The 22,774-nt window shown below is 41.8% G+C and overlaps 1 protein-coding gene across 17 annotated transcripts in view; it reads right to left on the reverse strand.

The window, feature by feature from the left end:
* ppfia1 (PTPRF interacting protein alpha 1) overlaps positions 1 to 22,156 on the reverse strand; it is a 51,763-nt gene extending 29,607 nt beyond the window's left edge. For 7 of the 17 annotated variants that reach the window (XM_019867325.1, XM_019867318.1, XM_019867319.1 and 4 more), the window contains exons 1-8: positions 21,022 to 22,155; positions 19,092 to 19,361; positions 8,133 to 8,234; positions 7,740 to 7,904; positions 7,555 to 7,629; positions 3,750 to 3,851; positions 2,593 to 2,826; positions 793 to 939 (exon numbers count right to left, since the gene is read on the reverse strand). In XM_019867325.1, coding sequence (XP_019722884.1) covers positions 793 to 939; positions 2,593 to 2,826; positions 3,750 to 3,851; positions 7,555 to 7,629; positions 7,740 to 7,904; positions 8,133 to 8,234; positions 19,092 to 19,361 — 1,095 coding nt within the window. In that variant the 5' untranslated portion in view covers positions 21,022 to 22,155. Of the gene's footprint in view, positions 1 to 792; positions 940 to 2,592; positions 2,827 to 3,749; positions 3,852 to 7,554; positions 7,630 to 7,739; positions 7,905 to 8,132; positions 8,235 to 19,091; positions 19,362 to 21,021 lie in introns of all 17 variants that reach the window. The other 10 variants (XM_019867320.1, XM_019867328.1, XM_019867330.1 and 7 more) reach the window with 4 other exon arrangements.
* Between the last annotated feature and the right edge of the window lie 618 nt (positions 22,157 to 22,774).

The following is a 22,774-nucleotide window of genomic DNA, read 5'->3' on the forward strand; positions in this document are numbered from 1 at the left end:
TTTACATTTTCACCCCTATAACGTTCACATTTCAAAAGTCCCGATTTGACGTAATGAATTTACCATTTACCGATTTTGCTTACAACAAACACTTTTGTGATGTAAACTTCAGTACAACGACCAGATTTTTCCCCACAAAATAGTGAAAAGGCCTTCGTTGCTTAGCGCCGTTGCTTAGCAACGCTACTGATCAACTCGTACATTGTTGTACTTCCGGAGGCACGGCATGAAAACATGTCCGGTAAATTGAAGCAAATCTCACTCTCTGTGAAGGCTGAAATTGTCTCTCACTTTCAAAAGGGAGTCTCCCAGACGAAGCCGAGCACGAATTGGCAAGTCACGATTTTGTCAATCATCCATAATGGCAACAAAAATCATGGCAGAATTTGAGGCCTACAGACTGAAAGATGATCATGAACGGCCTCGAGGCGCACACCTCCTGAACTGGAGATGGCACTTTCAATTTGCTGACAATGTTTTCAGAGATGAAGTAGGAACGCGACAGTTTGTTTAATTTCTTATAAAATATTTTTTTTTCTTCATACTGGATACATGTATTTGTAATTGACATGTTTATGCTGTATTACATGTTGGTGTTTTTAAATGTTCATACTGTATTATACATCGTAGCTGGCGGCCATTTTATTGGAAATGGTTACAAGGAACTACCGTTATAACGTACAAATTCATTATGTCCCTCGGTGACAAGATGCAGCGAGGTTCATCAGTAAAGTTGTGCTTAGAACTCAGTTAAAATGCTCCAGCAGACACCAATGTAGTTGGCTAACTTACTTGTCTAAAGAGGGACTCCTTGTTAGCTACTTCATTCTCCAGCTTGTCATTCAGGTCGTGGACGGACGTAGCCTCCCGCTGAGCAGCTAGGTAGCGCTTCTCCAGAGTGGTGATCCTCTCTTCCATATCATCCTTCTGAGCCATAGACTAAACAAGCACAAATACACAGATTATTGCACAATTTTTAATCATAAAACCGAAATACGAATGTGATCTGTTTTTCAGTTTACAATAACCTATGAAAAGATTCCAATTGCGCTGCTAACACAGACAAAATTGCACAGGAAAAACATTTAATAATACATTTCATTTGCAAGCGCCTTTCACAACACTCAAGGACACTTTACACCAAGTGCAAATAATAAAACCACAGATAAAATTATAAACAAAGAAGAGAAAGATTTAAGGTGGATATGCAAGTCTGAATAGGTGGGTTTTGAGCTGGGTTTTGAATCTGGAAAGAGAGTCAATATTACGAATATTGGGTGGAAGTGAGTTCCAGAGTTTGGGGGCAGAGCGGCTGAAGGCTCTGCACCCCATTGTACTGAGACGGGCAGAGGGTAGAGAAAGGTGGAGGGAGGATGAGGACCTGAGTGCGCGAGAGGGAATGGAAATTTGAAGAAGATCTGACAGATGGGGGGCGCAAGGTTATGGATGGCTTTGAACGTATAGAGAAGTAATTTGAAATTAATTCTAAATTTGACAGGGAGCCATTGGAGGTGTCGGAGGATGGGGGTGATATGATGGAAGGAGGGGGTTCTCGTGATGATCCGGGCTGCTGAATTCTGAACAAGTTGAAGTTTATTGAGGAATTTGTGATGGACACTGAAGAGAAGTGAATTGCAGTAGTCGATACGGGAGGTGACGAGACTGTGAACAAGGATAGCAGTGGTGTGAGGAGTGAGTGAGGGACGGAGCCGCTTGATGTTACGAAGGTGGAAATACGCGGACCGGGTAATGTTATTGATGTGGGAGTGAAAGGATAGTGAGCTGTCAAGGATGACACCCAGGCTCTTCACCTGGGGGGAAGGAGATACAGTGGAATTATCAGTTTTGAGGGAAAAACTGTCGGCTTTGTGTAGAGTAGATTTGGTACCGACGAGGAGGAGTTCTGTTTTATTGCTGTTTAACTTGAGGAAATTATGGGTGAACCAAGATTTGATTTCTGAGAGACAGTGAGAGAGGGATGAGGGTGGGAGGGAGGCGTCGGGTTTGCTGGAGAGGTAGAGCTGGGTGTCATTCGCGAAGCAGTGAAAGTGTATGCCAAAATTGCGAAAAATATTGCCAAGGGGAAGAAGGTAGATGATGAAAAGGAGGGGACCCAGGACAGAATCCTGGGGCACACCAGAAGAGAGGGAGGGATTGTGAAGTGAAAGAATTAAGTTTCAATTAAAGTAACTAATATTTACCAAATAAATACAATATATTACCTATGCTCGTTTAGATTATAACCACGCCCAAAAAACGTTTTCCTATAAACCCAGTCCGAAAAAGTTATGCCTCCTCTGTACCTCCACCTTGAAGGTTGACCAAAATCCGGAAATTGAGGATGGTATCCCTAACCAAGGCACCAAGGTTTCACTCAGTACTCATGTGGATGTCACCATTGCAAATCTCTTCTTTCTCCTTAATGTACACTTCAACTTGTATCGTTTCCCAAAGTGGGATATGTTAAAAAAAATAATTAAAACATAAAACAGGAAAGGAAATAAGTAAGAAAAAATATGATCAATCCCCTCTGGCTATATTATACTAAAAATTAAGGATTAAAACAATGCCACTAAACAAAATTGCGCTTACTTCTCTGATGTCTCTCTGTAATCGTGTATTCATGTCTTCAGACTTTATGAGGTCTTTTCTCGCTATATCCAGATCTTCCTCTAGCTCACTGATTCGGGAGGCCATTGCAGCCATGCGCTCCTTCATCTGGCCCAGATCAGCGGTCTGACGGTCCACCACCTCCTGAAGTTCTCCAACCTTGTTGAAAGCAGGAACCGACTCATCCTCCTGACTGAGTGATCCATCAGATGACCGCTATGGATGAATAAATAACACATTAGTCTATATTAAAAGTAGAGATGCAACTTTGGATAAGTATTAAATACAGTGGTAAAAATTATTTTATTAACCATTACTCCACTTTAGAGTAATTATATTGATGTGATCTAAATTAGTCCTTGTACCAGAATTAAATAAAGAACATCATTATTATCAACAAACAACTTTGCCTGAATGTGACCAGTGCATCGCCATACAGTGCTGAGGCATTTCGGCGAATAAGTCGCTCACAATGGCAAAGAGCAGCTAACAGGACAATCAACAATGCAGTACAATGGCTGACAGGCGACTTGGCAATCTTTGAATGACATCACTTGTGGGAGATTGCCGAACAAAAGCATTTTGGTTGGTAAAAGCTCACCCGGAGTGCTTATTGGGTTTTTTGATAACGTATCGGTCGGATGTGAGCGTTCACGGTGCAGACACATCACTTACATATCCGATTTATATCCACATACGAAAGAGGCCTAGGTGGGATTTGACAAAAATCTGAATTGTAATGTTCACCCTGAAAAAAAGATAAGTGTCAAAAATGAGTAAAACAAAAAATTATAAATGGAATTGAGCTTCAATGTGAACATGGTCTTAGTTTTTCCAAACAATCTTGTGAACATGCACATACTGTTTTGATTCATGCTTTTAATTCCTACTGCAAGATTAATTATAACTACTGCATCTAACTACCTTTAATTTAATCGATAAAATCTGCATGTTAAATTATAACAGCACATGAGAAATTGATTTCACAAAATACAGGTTATGTACAATAGTTTTCTCATGCTGTAATAATTAAACGCACAAGGATTTAATTAAATTAACCGCACAGATGGCTGACACTTGTCACACAATGGCTTTCTCACACGCTTGTCTTTCAACCATGTGCTAATAAGTAACCTCACCTTTCCATTCGTGCTTGGTGTATTTTCAGAGTTGTGGTTGACCTCACTGGTCCCATCTGCCAATCCCCTCTTCTGGCAGCTCTGCTCCCTGAGGTAAGCCAACTGCAGAGATAGTTTGTTAACACACAGTGAAGCCATTGATTCATCTGAGACCAAATTTCGATTTATCATACGTTACTTTTTTCCAGCAATGGGGGTCTGGGGTTTGTGTGCGCGCGCACGCACACGCACGCGCACACACACACAAACACACACACACACACACACACACACACACACGGACAGATATATAGACATATATAAGGGACAGAGGCGGCCGGCTCTTCCTACTCAGAAAACTGAGGTATTTTGGGGTTCATGGGTCACTCCTAAAGACCTTCTATGACTCTGCGGTGGCTTCAGCCATTCATTATGGCATAGTCTGCTGGTCAGGCAGCATCTCAGCCCGGGACAGAAAGAGACTGGACCGACTGGTCAGGATGGCCAGCTCTGTCCTGGGCTGCTCCCTGGACACTCTGGCTAGCTAACAGCTATGATGGACAGACCCTCTCACTCCGTCCAGGCCACCTGACAGCACTGGGCAGCTCCTTCAGCCAGACACCGATACACCCGCGCTGCAAGAAGGAGAGGCACCGCCACTCGTTCCTGCCGACTGCTGTCAGGCTACTGAATAGACACACCTGAAAACCTGGACTCTCCCCCACTCACCCATTGTAAATAGCACAGCAACCTTATGCAGCATATATGCAGTTGCATATATGCTTATCTCTTATATTTTCTATTGTATTCTGTACAGTTCATTTTTAAAATTTATTTTGTGCATGTAAATTTTTGCGAATTTCTCTATTGTGAGACAAATAAAGGTTTTCTTATCGTATTACCTTATCTTTTACACACACGCACGCAAGCGCGCGCACACACACACACACACACACACACACACACACACACACACACACACACACACACGTACCTAGGACTTTGAGGGCATGCATGAGTGTGTGTGTCTCAGGAACAAAAGATGACTACAGCATTAAGTGCTTCATCATGAAGCATAGATAAAAATCTAGGACAGTTCAACATGCTCTAGGGTTTTTGTCAATCTTAATCCCATTCAACAGGGAGAATTCAAGACTTGTCTGTCCTTCAAAAGGATGCGCACATATAGTAGTGGCACCGGCTTCAGGATGAATAAACAACAACCAGTATGGAATTAAAAGAGAAAAGTGACTGAGCAGTTCTTGATGTTAAATAATGTTAAGTCAAGTAAAAGCAATGTTTCATTTTCAAAATGATATATGTCAACTAAAGGTGTCGAAATGTATTAAAATTTTAAATTGTAAAAATAATCATTGAGAGCCATCTATTCAGACTTGTCCAAATTCTCAGATGTCATTGATTTCTGCAGTCATTCATGAAAGCAGACTGATTATCTTTGTGTTTAATCAACGTAGGATAGATGGAAACAATTTTAATTTTTGAAAACAATGACTGAACCAGTAAATGAATGTTTCAAAAAGGTTGGCAAGTACAACGTCAATCAATCCCTTGTGCGATATTTTTAATGTGTTTTTTTTCACTAAACAATATTAGATAAACAACAATAATTGGTTAATAAACAGTAATCTGGGTAAACTAAGCATTTGTAACAAATTTGAATGAAAAATACAATTTTATCTGATTATTCAATGGAATAATTCATATAATTGATTCAAAAAATATTTACAGTAAGAGCCTGAGTGTCAACTGCTCTGGCTGGGGTTATAAACCCTTTGTGACAGGGCGATCATGAGCCAAGTTGTGGTAGCTCTGTCAGAACAAGTACAGTACTGGCCTCATATACTCATAATATAATGCGATTTCAATGATTATTTCATATTTTGCATCTTTAATACAGTACAACTGCATTCATGGTTATGACTGTACGAACATCATTAAAATCAAAGCTTTGCAGTAGCACAATTTTTACAAGTGGAAAACATTATTGGTACCATATGTTAATGAAAGAAACATTTTTAAAAAGGAAAAAAAAAGAAAGTAATCATAAAGGGAAAATTAACCAAAGAAAACAATTCAATATTTTTTGAAAAAAATAATGAAACGGGCCTTTGTGAAAATATTGGTCATCTTAATTTTTTAGGCAATTACTGCAACCAATCAATTTGTCTAACTTTCAGACATCTGCACCTCTCAGCAGGTGTTGTGACCCACTTGTTATGCGCAAACTGGTCGAGTTTCAGGTTTCGATTTGTGCTCTGTCCAGATGGCATGGCATCTGTGCAAGGAGCAGACTCCTTGCACAGATGTTCAATAGGATTTAGATCAAGGCTCAAAGAGACTTTAGAATACTGTCGTCCAATAGTTTGCTCTGAGTCATTCTTCAGTCTTTTAGCTGTGTTTTGAGTCATAATCCTGTTGCAAGACCCACGGCCTGAAACGGAGACCAAGCTTTCAGACACTGGGAAGCACATTTCTCTCTTTGATTTCTTGTTCCCCTGTTTACATAGATGTTCCTGGCTTTTGTCTTTCCCTGTGTGTCTGTTTGTACGTTATTCCTAGGCTGACATGGTATTGTATAAACAAAGATACAAGTGTTTCTGAGTTATTCATCTTGTGCTGCTGGGACGGCGTCACCAGGTTTCCATAGCTGGCACTTTTAAGCAGCAGCATTGATTTTTGAGAAAAGTCACCATAGTCTATTTAAAAAACAAACAAAAATACATTTATATAGTAGAGAAGGCATTACATCTGCTTGAAAATATTGTTGAGGCTGAACCTGAAGATGACAGAGGCCTGGAAAGGGCAGCCTCCCCTTAGTGAAGATGAGACGTGGCGACACAGTTCAAGGCATTATTATAATAAAATTTTGGTTGTTTGATGTGATGGTCATGACATTCTTGGATGTATAGGCCAGGGAGTTCGCTGAGGGACAATAGACTGTGTCTGAAACTCCACATAACCCACACCTGTCTGCCTTACAGGGGGAAGGATAGTACTGTGTGGACTCTGGGAGAGGAGCTATATTACATAATTTAATTTAAACGATACAACAGAATTTGAATGAACAAAATAATTTCCTTGCTATTCAAACAGCGAGTAATAATCATTTTGGGTGATGATGTCATTGCAAGAGCGCTTTTATGTATTCAGTACCTAAACCAGGGGTCGGCAACCCAAAATGTTGAAAGAGCCATATTGGCCCTCCAACAAAAACCCCAAAACACAAGTATGTTTGGAGCCGCAAAAAAATTAAATCCTGATATAAGCCTCATAATGAAGACAACACATGGTGTATGGATCAATATTAGCCATATTAGCCTACTATCAGTTGGCTACAAACACAAAATGAGCCTTCATGATTAATTTTTTTTTTTCCTGTGGTACCCAACTTTTTTTAACCGAAGATCTACTTTTCGATCAACCAACCTCCCAATATCGACCCGTTACCGCACATGGGCGCATACGCACGCACTTACACATGCATGCCACAATGAGCAAGGAAAATGTTAAGAATGTTTGTGTCATCTTTGTCCGCCTACAGAAAACATCTTGAAACAAAAAATATATTTCCCTCCGCCATCTTTTTCCATTTTCAACAATTTTTGAAAAAGCTACAGGGAGCCACTAGGACGGCGCTAAAGAGCCACATGCGGCTCCGGAACCGCGGGTTGCCGACCCCCGACCTAAACCTTTTAGTGATTTATGGACCACTGTCTCACTGTGCGTGTGTGTGTGTGTGTGTGTGTGTGTGTGTGTGTGTGTGTGTGTACTGATGAATATTTACAGACAACAGAAATCCCTTCACCTCTTTGTGTGACATGGTGAGCTGTTCCTCCAAAGCACCGCATCTTTCCAAGGCGACTCGCAGTCTCTCCCTTACCTAGAAAATATGAACAATTTCAGACAATCATACCTTTTAACAGTCATGAAACTGCATGCATACACCATAACCTTTTGGTAATCGCTGCATTATATGGATCTGAGTCCTACCTTCTCGTCAAGGGCTTTATGGTGTTCAAAAAGTGACTTAAGGGCTTTGAGGACTTCCACTTCACTTGAGACTCCAGCAGGAGACTGAGCTTGCCGTTTCACTACTGTCATTCTCAGACTACGTTCGTGACGAGAAACCAGGCACTCCAAATGCTCCAAGAGGAGCTGCACAAAACACCAATAATGGAAAAAAATAAGAACAATTGCATTGCGTTACACAGACAAACATTACATTGATAATTACCACCAATATTTTTATAAGTATAATTCAGGACAATTATTTCCATTGTTTAAACAAACATAACTAGGTGATTCAAAACTGGAAATGCTGACTGTATAGTTCAAGTCTCAAATGTTACCCCTGTTATTAAACATGACAACATTTCAACTAACCCGTGTGTTGTTTCTCTCAGCTTTCAGTTCTGCAATCTCTTCCTCCTTTTCTAGAAGTTGTTCCCGGCACATGTTCACCTCCTTTGTTAGTGCTGCAAACTCCTACAACAAAGCAAATGCAAAAACAAAGTCTTTATACCAAGCTCACAAAAAAAAAAAAAAAAAAAAAAGACTGGTGGGTATTGATGCAATTTTAATCGCCGCTACTACAATGGTACTGCTTATTGATCCGGTGCGTTAAAGGCATCCTTTTCTATACTTTTTTGGTTTAGAAAAACACTAAAATAAAAATATTTTAACTCACACTACTCCTTGTCTTGCAACTGTAATGACATTGTTAAATAAATTAATTAATTATAATTTACAGAAAAATATTTATTTTAACAAGTCATTATTATACTGCTAAACATTATATCAACACAATAAGTGTAAAAAAAATTATAATTGTCAAAGTCTGGCGCACACTAGTGGGCTGCAAAAAGCACTTCTGTGAGAGATGCACCTTTTTTTTTATATATATTTGTTAAGATTGCTTGTGTTTCCCCGTGATATTTTAATGATTGATGGCACTTGGTCCAAGGTGCACTAAGTAGTGATGTTGCGACGTCATCCCTGCGTCCCTCTCCAGTCTGCAGGCATAACCACTCAAAACTTTTACATTCGTCTAACGGTTGCACTGAGTGGAAATCGGTTAGTCATGCCGAGAATGAAATGCTCAGCTGCTGCATTCGTAGCAAAAGAACTAACCCAACGTAAAGGACACCAGCTGGTCCTGCATACATTATCAAAACTTCACTCCCCTGAGCTGAAAGCCACAGACTTCGTGTCCCAAGCTCACAAACTGGTGATGTGGTGAGAGCGTGGCTTCGAAGCGCAAGTCGCAGGGAGGGCACAGTCGCCGCCACCATTCCACAAATATGACTTCCAAACATCAAAATTACATGACAAAAACGATTGGGTTAGACCAGGGGTCCCCAACCGCCGGTCCGCGGGGCATTTAGTACCGGACCGTACAATAAGAACTTACATTAATTCTGTGGTATTTATTTTGGAATACGAAAGATATTTTATTTTAAAAAATTACCCGATTCTCCGTTACATCCGTCTGTGTCACTCTTAACGCACATCAAACCACGCTTCTCCGTCACGTGACTGATTACACTAAAAACAAAACGCCGGAGCTTGCTAAATGAGTAAAATAAACTGCTGGAGATCGCAAATGACGGCGGCCTTAAAAGTACGTTCGAGACAACAACTCTGCCGGTGTTCCAGATTCAAGTTATGGCTGAATACTCTGAGATCGTCACAATAGCACTATTGCTATTTCCGACATGCTACCTGCGTGAGGCGGGGGTTTTGTGCAGCAACGGCGACTAAAACAAAATTACGAAGTAGATTCGACATAAAGCACACACTTCAGGCGTCATTGTCTCCTATTACCCCGAGATGGGACCGCCCAGTTGCAGAAAATCAAGCTTGGGGCTCGCACTGATTCAGCAATGTGGTGAGTTGACATTTTCATGCACTTTGAATCTGCGTTGTATCGTATTTTGAAGGCATTAAACATTACCATAGCGATCAGTGTTGCGGCCAGATTAGACGCTCCTGGTGTTTATTATTATCTCTCGAAAACACCACAGTGTTCATGCAGCCCTTACCATATTATTTTGTAGTATTCATCCGCCACACCTTAAATGCCGGTCCGTGAAAATATTGTCTGACATAAACCGGTCCGTGGGGCAAAAAAGGTTGGGGACCCCTGGGTTAGACGGCACGATGGATGTTTTTAAATAACACTGCATATTATGTCACAGGTGCCTCTCATGAACGGAGAAGCTCTGGGGCGAGATGGCTCTCCTCCAATTGTGAACACACATCTTAGACAAAATATTCATTTCACTGCTTGTTACAAACATCTGAGAGGCGGAAGGTGCGAAGTAACGTTCGCATCGCCTAAATCAATTGAAAATTGAATAATTTCTCCAAGACCGTTAACAGAACCGTTAAGGGTGGACCTTCTTGAAAGAAGTTCTGTAAAATTCAGTCCCGGGATCAGTTTAGGCCAGGCTCGGTATCCATCCCTAGTTTTGAGCCTATCACATTACAGTCCAAGGTTTCCCCGTTTACTTCACAGATACTCACACAAACCAAATTCGTTGTTTTGTACAATCCAAAAATCACCAAATGGAACCTAGTGTTGTGCAAATGCAACTTTTAGTTTTGTTGTTCTTACACTGCCATAATGATAGTACAGTATAACCATCATGCCATTAAGTAGAGCGCACAAATCTACCAAGGCTGAATTGTTGTTTACAGTCAAAATAATTGATAAGGTGTCATATTTGTATTTGTCTGTCCAGCAGTTTGCTTTTTTGCAGGCTATTTTCGGTTTCATAAAAGGATGCCCGGCAGACAGGAGGTATCATTATGATTTTGGAGGTGGACGGTTCCAATTACACTATCTTCAGGCAAATGGTATAATACACATTCCTGGACGCCACCTTTCTCAAGATCCTCACCAAATTTTTAATTGGTTCTAGCTCGTTCAAAGCGCTCCACATTTGTGTGGAGCGCTTTGAACTGTAGTTGTCCCATTAGTTTAATTTACAAAGTCAAAATAACTACTGTGGGTTTAAAAAAAGAACTATCACAGCGATTTGGTGGGACAGGGTGAAGATCATAAATGACTGTGTTTATTGATCTATGTTTTAACATACAAAGGCAGACAGAAATAGAGCATTCAGTCCACAAACAGGGTCTTGGGGTGTGTGGGGGTTGTCATTTATCCCCCAAAGTATTCTTTTTATCCTTCAGCCCAGTCACTGAGCTCCTCCAAGGTCTGGCCCAGATTCTGCCTATTGGCTATCAAGGTCTGCCCTCTGCCAGCCAATGATACACCACAGGAGGCATGCCTTTGAGTAATTACAGAGTAGCTCACTTCCTACATTCCAGAGCATTAGCAAAGGTTGTGCAGTACAGTGCCCTTTAAGATTCGCGATGCACTCGCATTGTCGGCCTTCAACCCAGCTTTTCTTCACTGATTTTGTCGGTCACGATAATTGGGCCTCTTTTGCCCTGACAAAACAAAAATAATCCCTGAAAGTCTAAACCTAGAAATTCACAAAGATGACTTGCAGCAAAGTGACAAGGAAAATACAGCATTTTCAAAAGTTGTAACTGACAAGAAGTCAAAGACGAGCTGAGCCTACAGTTTATCCCCCATATAAATAACAATAGCTCATTTGATATTCTTTTTACACAACACAACACAGCAGCAAGAATAATGCCTCCTAACCCGGAAACTGAAAGTCGTACAATGCCCCTCAAGGCATTGGTGAATGTCTGAACTATTGTGGGCACCACATTTAAGAGTATTTGTCATAATATTTGAAATTAAAATGTAATTTTAGTTTCTGTTCTTTCAAATTATCTTCCAAATGTTTTTAATTGGGGTAGATTAAGAAACCAAGGTCCATTTATTACAAAGCAAAAACACCTAAACATCTACTAGTACAACTGCTAATGATGATGTGAAGAAAAATAACACTAATATTTTTGTGTGGTTGATATAAGCTTTCATGGCTTATCTAGTCTGGGCGCCCGTAATTTGGTGTGAGTATTTGTAAATGAGGGGGATGTTGATTTGAACTTGACAGAGCTGCCCTTTAAGCCTTTGAACAGAAGAACGGATTAAGGGGAAGTACATGAATGTGTGCCAACCTATTAAAGCTACAGTGTTCGAAAACCCTTTTCAGGTACAAGTGCACAACACAAGGCATGGAGCCTCAGAGAACATGATCAAACGGCATAAGTGAACTACTTTTTTATATTATTGTAGGGGTTGAAGCAAAAAACAAATAATAATGATAATACTAATGTAGTAATAATAATAATAATTATTATTATTATTATTAATAAAAATTGGACTGAAAACTTGTTCTGCTTAAAATGACTGCAGTCAATTAACGGTCAATATTTTGCTGTGCAGTGGGGTGTACATTGATTCATTTTAAACAATGTCGTAAATGACAAGTAAATATTTTGTCCAAACGGGGGATTGAGTTTCGAACACAAAATATGAAATCATTCAACCGTGTACTGGATGCATTAAAGCAGTGATTCTTAACCTTGTTACCGTGGAACCGAACCCAACCAGTTCATATGCACATTGACCGAACCCTTCTTTCGTGAAAAATAAAAATAGGATTTTTTTCAATTTCAAGACATTAAAAAGTGCATTTATTAAAAACAGAAAAAGAGTAAATAGAATTAAAAGACATAAGTCAATTTTTTTTAATTGTATGGTAGAGGCTCTGTCGAACTCCTGAGACCGATTCACCGAACCCTGAAGGCTTGATCGAACCCACGTTAAGAACCACTGCATTAAAGTAAACAATGAGTGTCAATAAGGGTGTCCGCCCTGCGACTTTTTATGCATTCTGATACATTTTAATGAGTACAAGGCCCTCTATAACAGAAAATAATATTAAAACTAGAATCTGCATTTAGTGGCATAGAACACTCACACTACATTATATTGTTGAGAAAAAAAATGTATGCCCTGCAGTTTTGAGGCAAATTTGGCTTTGTAGCTTGCAGATATGTCATGGGTGCAAAGATATGACACATGTATATGGATAGTCTTGCCAGTACATCCTTATCAAGAGCGAATCCTTGGGTGCCACTAATGCTTGAGATGTGGTTCAGGAGAAGTCATGCTCTGCTATGAAAGCGCACAATTGCACTTTCAGGTCGCAGACACAGGCAGCCATTGATGCCGGTGCGTTTGTTGTTGTTGCCAGGACCCCGGGTGGTTATGAGTTGTGCTCAAGAGAACCAACTGCAGCCTCGTGTGTGGCTTCTGACTGGCTTCTGACCAATTTGGTTGAATGGCCCATATAAGCATTAGCAGCGAGTGAGGGATTCTCTGTTTAATACATTTGATTTATCTAATAACAAGCAATACATTTACATCATTAATACGCTTGTGCGGACTAAAATGACAAGTACATGCAGCTACGTAGTTGTTGGGCGTGTGCGTGACTTCTCTCATCTGGAAACGACACTATTGATTTATGACCTCATTAAGTGCAACCAGTGGTGAACAAGCTCGCTTGTCACCAAATAATTTACAGTAGTTAAACTTGTATTTGAAGCTATGTCGTGAGGATGTGTCACAATCGCTAACCAGTCTGTCAAACTCTCAGCTCCTTCAGCTATTTGACGTTTAGCAAGGAGGCTCCCTTCTATCAGGCAAGGCAGACTTATTTAGGGGCCAACTATCAGCTTTCTTCTCCCTCCAAACAAACTATGAAGACAAACCCACCACTCTGCCTCTGCCTGCAGGAGACATGTCAGTGGGTATGTACGCATCACACTAACCTGCATTGCTGCTACAAAAAAAAAAAAAAAAAAAAAATTGACATTGTGAAATATAAAACTAAACTACTTCGGTTCTATTTGGCAAGATATTTGCACATTTGAATTATTTAATAGATTTGTGACATTTTAAATGAAAACAATCTTTTTCAACCGACACTGAAAATCACGTAATGTCAAGTAAAAATCGAAACTCAGGACTGTATTCTTATTTAAAAAAAAAAAAAAAAAACAACAACAAAAAACTAGTAATATTCAATATTTCAAATTTCAATACACCATCCATCATCCAAATGGCTTATCCATCCATCCATTTTCTGAATCGCTTCTGCTCAATAATATCATTTTAATCTTCTAAGCCACTCCTCCTATCTGATGTACGGGACGCCATAACAATAATTTCCAGTTTAGCTGTGTGTATTGCGGTATTTTGTATCTTTTTCTGTTCGAACACTGATTAAATTGCCTGCTATGTTGTTGTTCAAAGATGGAAGAAGCATTCACGCGGTTCCAGAGAGACCTTGGTGAAAATTGTACTCAGACACCCAGGCACTTAATTCCAGTCTTTCATGAAAACACCAGGTTCCATTCATCCATCCATTTTCCAAACCGCTTTATCCTCACAAGGGTCGCGGGGGTGCTGGAGCCTATCCCAGCTGTCTTCGGGCAACAGGCGGGGGACACCCTGAACCGGTTGCCAGCCAATCGCAGTAACAGCAGGTTACTTTAGGAATTCGTATGGCGTCTTTCCCTCGATTTATTATTCCTTGTAATCCCTTCGTCAGAATGATACTTTCAAGAAGAATAGCTTATTCACCACCATTGTGGCTGTGTTTTCTAATTCCGTAGCAAAAACACGTGTTGTTTAACCGCAGTAGTACAGATCTTGCCTGGGCCTGCCAATTACTTGCATGTAAGTGACGTAAGCATTCCAGCGATGTGAAAGACGCATCACCACCAATTATCACAAACACTTGATTTCATTTATTGCTGTCAAATGTGGCACAACCCATTACTAGGTCCAGGCGGCAATTACTTTTCACATAGGGACAGGTAGGTTTGGATTTTTTTTTTTTTGAGGGGGGGGGGCGGCGTCTAAATAAATTCAATTGGCATTCAAAAACTGCATTTTGTATTTCCTTAGGTTGTTTCTGTGTGATAATTGGTTTGATGAACTGGAATCTTTGTGTGTGATAAATTGCAAAGGACAAAGACATCAAAAAGGGGAGAATACTTTTTGACGGCACTGTGTACAACCTATTATTCATTGTAGTCGCCACATCTTTTGGGCGCCTGCGGCCCAAATTGGACGCACCATACAGCCCTGTAAAAGACTCCCACAAGGCCGCCATCTTCGTTCGCTCCTTCACAGGCTTGGTTGTTTTGATCACGTGGGCTATGCACGCTAGATCCAGACACTGCTAAATTCAAGTGCAGGAGCGGAATATGGAAAGGACTGCTTGTATATGCCCCTCCGTGAGCCGTCACCTTACCGTGGTGAAGGGGTTTGTGTGTCCCAATGATCCTAGGAGCTAACTTGTCTGGGGCTTTATGCCACTGGCTGGGTTACCCGTGGCAAACAGGTCCTGGGTGAGGGACCAGACAAAGCACGGCTCAAAGACCCCTCATGACGAATAAAATTAATGGATCTAAGTTTCCCTTGCCCGGACGCGGGCCACCGGGCCCCCCCCTCTGGAGCCAGGCCTGGAGGTGGGGCTCGTTGGCGAGCGCTGGGCCTACACCCGTGGGGCCCGGCCCGGCTCAGCCCGAAGAGGGAACGTGGATCCCCCTTCTCATGGGCTCACCACCCATGGGAGGGGCCAAAGGGGTGCAGTGTGAGCTGGGCAGCAGCCAAAGGCGGGGGACCTGTCTCTTCCACTCTGGAGTTGACCACGGTGAGAGGCGTAGAGCAGGTGTGGGCATACTCATTGCCCCCGGCTGAGTGCCTGTACATTGGGGTTCACACCAGTAGAGGAGAGGGTTGCCTCCCTCCGCCTTCGGGTGGGGGGACGGGTCCTGACTGTTGTTTGTGCATATGCACCTAACAGGAGCTCAGCATACCCATCCTTTTTGGAGTCCTTGGAGGGTGTGCTGGGAGTACTCCTGCTAGGGACTCCCTTGTTCTGCTGGGGGACTTCAATGTGCATGTGGGCAATGACAGTGAGACCTAGAAGGGTGTGATTGGGAGGAACCCCCCCGATCAGAACTCGAGTGGTGTTTTGTTATTGGACTTCTGTGCTCGTCACGGATTGTCCAAAACCAACACCTTGTTCAAACATAAGGGTGTCCATATGTGCACTTGGCACCAGGACACCCTTGGCCGCAGTTCGATGATTAACTTTGTGGTTGTATCATCAGATTTGCGGATACATGTTTTGGACACTCGGGTGAAGAGAGGGGCGGAGCTGTCAACTGATCACCACCTGGTGGTGAGTAGGCTCCGATGGTGGGGGAAGATGCCGGTCCGACCTGGCAGACCCAAACGTATTGTGAGGGTTTGTTGGGAGCGTCTGGAAGAATCCCCTGTCAGAAGGAGTTTCAACTCCCACCTCCGGCAGAGCTTTTCCCATGTCCCTGATGAGGCGGGGAACATTGAGTCCGAATGGACCGTTTTCCGTGCCTCTATTGTTGAGGCGGCCAATCTGAGTTGTGGCTGTAAGGTGGTTGGTGCCTGTCGTGGCAGCAACCACCGTACTCACTGGTGGACACCAGCAATCAGGCATGCCCCAAGCTGTAGAAGGAGTCGTATCGGGCTTTTATGGCCTGTGGGACCCCAGAGGCAGCTGATGGGTATAGAATGGCTAAGCGGAACGCAGCTTCAGTGGTTGCTGAGGCAAAAACTCGGGCGTGGGAAGAGTTCGGTGAGGCCATGGAACCCGACTTCCGGACGGCTTCGAGGAAATTCTGGTCCACCATCCGGCGTCTCAGAAGGGGTTGGCAGTGCACCACTAACACTGTGAACAGTGGGGATGGGGCGCTGCTGACCTCAACTCGGGACGTTGTGAGTCGGTGGGCAGAGTACTTCGAAGACCTCCTAAACTCCACCAGCACGCCTTCCTTGGAGGAGGCAGGGAGGAGATCTTGCCCCAAGTGGAGGAGTTTAAGTATCTTGGGGTCTTGTTTACGAGTGAGGGCAGGAGGGAGCGAGATATCGACAGGCGGATCGGTGCAACATCTGCCGTGATGCGGACCTTGTATCAGTCTGACGTGGTAAAGAAGGAGCTGAGGCAAAGGGCGAAGCTCTCAATTTACCGGTCGATCTACGTCCCAACCCTTAATTTAGCTATGAGTATGTGATAATTAGAAGACTTCTGTTTGAAGTGTATCTTCTGGTAAGAAGGGCCCACCCAAAAAAAAACTTAAAAAAAAAAATAAAAAAAAAGATGACGTGCTAAAGAGTAAAATTGACTTAACATATTGACAGGCCTAAATTTTGGATTCATTAAATTTCTATTTGGGTCCAAGGGCCATTGATAGCTTATCAGAGGGCCCTCAATCACTAAATTCAAGCCACAGTACACTTCACAACAGTGAGGCATGGCGGTGCAACCGTAACGGTATCAGGATGTTTCTTTAACCCCCTGAGGAGATGGGCCTATTTACCACATAGCAGGAATTCTAGGTCAGTTTGCAGATACGGTGGAACCTTGATTAAACCAACAAACTTGGGTCCCATTACAGCCGACTGACTGTTAAATCTAAGTACTTTTTTTCGTGGATTCATAATACCCAATAGAGTCAAAAATTATTGCAATTAAATATAAAACTCTTGGAACCATTTTGGAAAGATTTTAGGGCCGCCAAACACTGACCGATGTGGTTGAATCTGACTGAACTCTCGTGCAGAGTGTGGAGTTTGGCAACTTTTTTTATAAGTGGCCGATCACCGGGGCACTGGTTTTGTGGAGATTCAAAATTTGAATGACAATATCGTAAATTTCAGCCAATTACATTGCACATAAAATTGGACACGCTAAAAATACATTTGTGTGTTTTATGCGACCAAAAGCTTGTGGTAAAAATGTACACGAGCGGCATGTACCACTCTGGGTACAATTACCGGTAAGTGAATGTGAGCGAGCCCCACCTTTTAATATAGCCACACAATTAGCCACACTTGAATCTTTATTCTAACCCACATTCTCTTTGTGAAGCAACCGGCGTCTTTCTTGACTGACACTCAATCTTTTTATGGATTAAAAAAAAAAAGCGGTACAGTTCAAAATATTGTATAGGGAGCCTCAGAACCCATAAGAAATTTCTCAGTGTGCGAACTTAGTGGCCAACTGTCAATTTTTTGCGATGCGGTCTAAGTCTGGTTCGGAAGCATAGCGCAGTGTGCGGCAGATCTTAGACTGTGGTCAAATAGGTGAGCGAGTACGCCTGGCGGCACAAATGACGCAATTGCTGCGACGTGAGTGGGAATGAGATCGCAAATTTGCTTATTTCCTGGCGTTTGAAGATTTGAACTTGAAGCGGCATTGCGTTGCAAACACCCAATCAGCATGGAATCACAATTTGATTTTTAGAAATAATTCAGCCGTATAAGTCAGTCTTCATTTTCATCAGTGCTAGGTGAAACTGATCCGTCGATTGAATGACTCTGGTGGCTCTAAACACAACTCATTAATGCAGCAAACAGATGGACAATTCATTGGTCTCTGTATTGAGTATCAAGCCTTTTATAAGATCATGTACGCATACTTGTAACACTACTCCAAGAAGCGGTACCTGATACTACAACATGGTAACATCAACGCATCGAACATCCATCATTATTTGCAGAGCTGTAGCACATAGTCGTTGACATTCACAAGTTTTGTTTTTCGCTCAAGTGAGTGACATTATACATAACATTACACACACTATATAAATGAAGTAAATTCACAAGTGGAAGCCAATCATAGCATGCCCTACTTTGCACAGACATGCTAGAAGTCTTTACGTCCATCCATGTGGCCGGTGGGTCGGGAAAAAAAAATGAGCACAAAACAACAAGCTCTGGTGCTCATCTGAGAACCACATCAATTTTTTTTTTTAAATGTACAACCCTGCTTGTGTCACAAATGCTGATTCTTGATCAGCTACACATCTGAGGTGGAAACGCTAATCAAAACTTTTCTAAGAGACTTCTGTCATGGCGCAAAGCACGAACCAGGAAAGCATTAATTTGGGACACAAGGCAAATGTTTTAATCATGCTGTATAGCCCACTAGAAGCGCTTCTTTTGATAATAATAAACTCATTTGTGAAAAGATAAGTCTCTACCTATGCTTGTATTTGGAGATGAATGGTTTTCACTGTCAGTGGCTTGAGACTCTTAGCATCAAATTGTCGAAAATCAAACGATTGGAGAGCATCATTTTTTTCTTCGAAATTGGCTACTTTTTAATGGTATGACAAAATGTAGGATGGCCTTCCCTCCCATCCATAAGCTCAAACTCTTTCTGGAACTGGACTTCTTTGTGATGCTAACAGGTCAATTCTGGACATGGGCAAAGCAAATGTACATCAATAATACATCATAAGAAAAAAAATTAAGAAAAGATGAATATGTGCTGTGTCCTTATACTGTCTTACCTGCGGTAAAGCAGTGTTGAGCTGTCTCTGAAGAGAGTCCCTTTCATGGCCGACCTCATGCAGCTTACCCTGAGCCAAGCTCAGATTTTCTTGAGTCTCTCTCAGAGTCTCAAGAAGACGATCCCTCTCCTCTAACATGGACACCATCAGAGACTCAAAATGACCTTCAGAGTCTGACTGTAATGGGGAGCCGGACCCTCGACGACCTGTACCAGCTCCTCCATTCGGTCCTTCCGTCTCACTGATGGTGGGCATCACTTCACACATCATCTACGATCATGGATTGAAAGAGAAGTTAGGACATTGACAGTAAAAGAATCAAAACCAGATAGAAGCATCACAATTAAACAATACTGCCGTCTTTTATAGCCAATGCAAAAGTGGCTATGACTGACTGGAATTGGTTGGAGGAAAGGCTTTATATTTTGAAAAATATATATGTAATATAAGAAAAATACAGCGAGTAAGATCAGTAGATTTCATACAGCAGTTAACCCTGCTCGTACGTAACCAAAAAGTATGAGAGAAAACAACTATGTAAGCACACAGAAGAATGTGACTAGCCAAGTTATTTGACATTATAGTTTGAGATATTTTTATATTAAGTATATTCATGTCTTGGCATTTATAAGGTTAAAAATGCATTTGCTGTGACACAGTCAACACAGTCAATAGTCAACAAAACATACCTATTGCAACAGCCTCTTTATCAAACAAATCGGTTGAAACTGCTAAATATTGCAGCAATACACTCGCTCAGCAAAAATAGTCCTATTTGGTTCTGCACAGAAAACAACTGTAGTCCCATTTTTGGAAACTTATGGGTAAAGGCTACCATAACAACCATGTAACAAAGTTTTACAGAATTACAACCAGTCTCGACAACCTGGAGATTTAGGTCCTTCAAGCAGATTGCTAGAAATCAAATAAATTGGATTTTGCATTCCAACAAGGGAACAGATTAAACCAGGAATAAGTTAATGGATGCAAGAAAAACACCAGTTGACCTCACATGCCAACAGCAATTACCTTTCATGAACTACTTGTTGAACCGCATTTTTGTTTGTACTTACAAGTAAACCGGACAAAATGCCGACACTTGTGTCTAGCCTTCATCTAAACTGAAGGGAAAAAACAAAAAAAAAACAAAATCCTCACCAAAATCACATGGAATCAGGTGCCGTGAAACTAAATTACTCTGTGCCATATGCAGGCAAATAGTCCAGTTCAAACCAGCCATTCCGTGTCGCTGAGTTTTATATCGGACAGAAACCCAGGAAAAAAACGGAAACGCTGGCAACTACTGGGAATGTAAAAGGGGCGAGAGCTGTAATTGAGCTGGGATGCTCCCCGTGTGCGAGCACATTAAATGCAGACAACAAGCAAGGGGGACGAGAGGTGTGAAGTTTGATTAAAATTCAGTTCTCAGATGCCGTGTGGCTGTGAGAAAACAAACAGTTGTGACAACATTCCGTTCCGCTGGGTTCTGTGCAAAAGGCAAATAAATGCCAGACCTACGCTTGCAGCAATTTTTGCAGGGTATCTGTGTCCAACAGGTTATGAGCTCATAGACGATGGTGACTGGGATAAGCATGTGTCATGACAGATGGGAGGTGCAAATGCATCAATAGCATGTACACCAAAATACAAAGTTTCAATACATGGAACGACATTTGAAACTTATCCTTGGTCAACATCTTTTCTCTGTAGAAGACCTAGCTTCGGGACTTGCATTCAATGGTCTTCAAATGGGTACACCTTATAAACAACAAATACTCCCTACATTTAGTCACACATTTGCATGTGTTACTTGTTACCTATGCAATATACTCAGGAAGTTGTCCATATAACACAAACCACTTGTCACCCACACACCTATCACTTTGCGTTAGTAGTTCTTTTTGCACTTAGATAATGAAGTTACAAATACCTTTAAAATCAACAATATTCCCCAGTGGCAGGTAAACGAGGTCCAGGTACTCCTTTCAGGTCGTGAGGGGAACAGCCAAATACCCAGACATTAAAATATTTACTCCTCTCAGAAGGTGGAATAGTGTGTATTAAGGCTTTGGGTATGTTTCCACTGTAGACAAGGCCTCAAAGCAAGCCCATTGGAGGCAGGATTCCAACTTCAGCTGGCTAACTCACACAGAGCTAGCTAGCATTAGGCAAGTAAACTGGTGATTGATTCAGTGATTGCATACCTACAAGTGTTTTCCTTACGTTTCAAACAAACAACGACTTTAAAAAGTAAACCTTTTCAGGGTGGATTTATCGCTTTCAAACATGTAGACAGCAAACTATACAGCAAGCAATGTGACGTGGAAACAGCTGTGCGCTCACTAGCCTCGGCTTATTTTAAAGCTAAATTCTTTGGCTTTAAATCCGTTTGGAGTCAACAGTTAGTCAACGTTAGCTACTGGCCAGCTACGTGGCTAACGTTTGCTAGTTGGAAAGACTAACTTCGCCGAGATAACGATGCGGAGTTAGCTAAAAGTTGATCAAATGCCAACAGCTCTCGGGTCTATGTGCCAGACATAGTCTAATGTGTCGATACGTTCTTACAATACCGAAGTAAGACGATAAACTAGACAAAAACGATTAATCGCTCAAGTAATGTTAGCGCGTCGGCTAACATTAGCTTTCCGTCGACTCCGAGCTGTAGCGTCACCACATCGGGATCAACTCTCAAACTTCCAGAGAACGTTGAACGCTAATTTTCGTCGAGCTGGGAAATCCACAAGTCGCATAAAATCCCATTGTTCGAGTTCACAATGTTATATCCTTTCCTTTGGGGGATATTTCCACGTTAGCGTCTGTCAGTCCAGTCCTTCCCTGACGCGACTGCCTGCCAGCTTGGGCAGTCGGGACAGCCAATGGTGGCCTTTCGGTCGCGAGCTTTTTCATGAGCCTGGTCGTCCACGGCAGGGGAGCCTTTCTCGGCTTGACAACAGGAGAGGAGGGGGGAAGCTGCCACGCTCTGCTTCTTCTTGACAGCCCCCCACCCCCCAATAAAAAAGAAGTGACATCAGCATTTAAAATATTTACTTGGTGTCCAACGGTACGAGCATCACACACCTTCAGTTTATTGTTGAGCAATAACAGCTTGGTTAGCATAACTAATTATTTGTGGATTGTTACCGGCAATGTAAAGCTAAAGTAAAACCTATTAGTACAATGTAACTATGTACGTATATAGAGATAACATACAAATGCCTTAAAGTATACAATTTTTATTCCACCGTTGTATTATTTCTCTTTTTCCTCGACGGTAGTTGTAATTAGGATGCATTACAATACTTCTTTTCAAAACATCGATTCAATTTTAATGGCCCAAAAATGTAAGTAAGGGATTACTGAATAAATGTTACAAATACTGTACAGTACTAGACTAAAAAAACAGCCTTTTTATGTGACCTACATACTTGGTTTAATTGCCGATAAATCAGTTGCGCCATATTGTGGGGAATGAAGGCAACATAATTTGCAATGATTTTTACACTTTATTGAGCATCATGCTCAATAAAGTGTTACACTTTAGAGCAGGGGTCCCCAACCGCCGGTCCGCGGACCGGTACCGGTCCGCCGGGCATTTGGTACCGGGCCGCACAGAAAGAACTTGCCTTAATTCAGTTTTATTTCGGAATACGAAAGATGTTTTATTTTGAAAAACTACCGGATTC

The sequence above is a fragment of the Hippocampus comes genome, unplaced genomic scaffold (genome assembly GCF_001891065.2).
Source record: "Hippocampus comes isolate QL1 unplaced genomic scaffold, H_comes_QL1_v1.1 scaffold2, whole genome shotgun sequence".
Classification (NCBI taxonomy): Eukaryota; Metazoa; Chordata; class Actinopteri; order Syngnathiformes; family Syngnathidae; genus Hippocampus; species Hippocampus comes.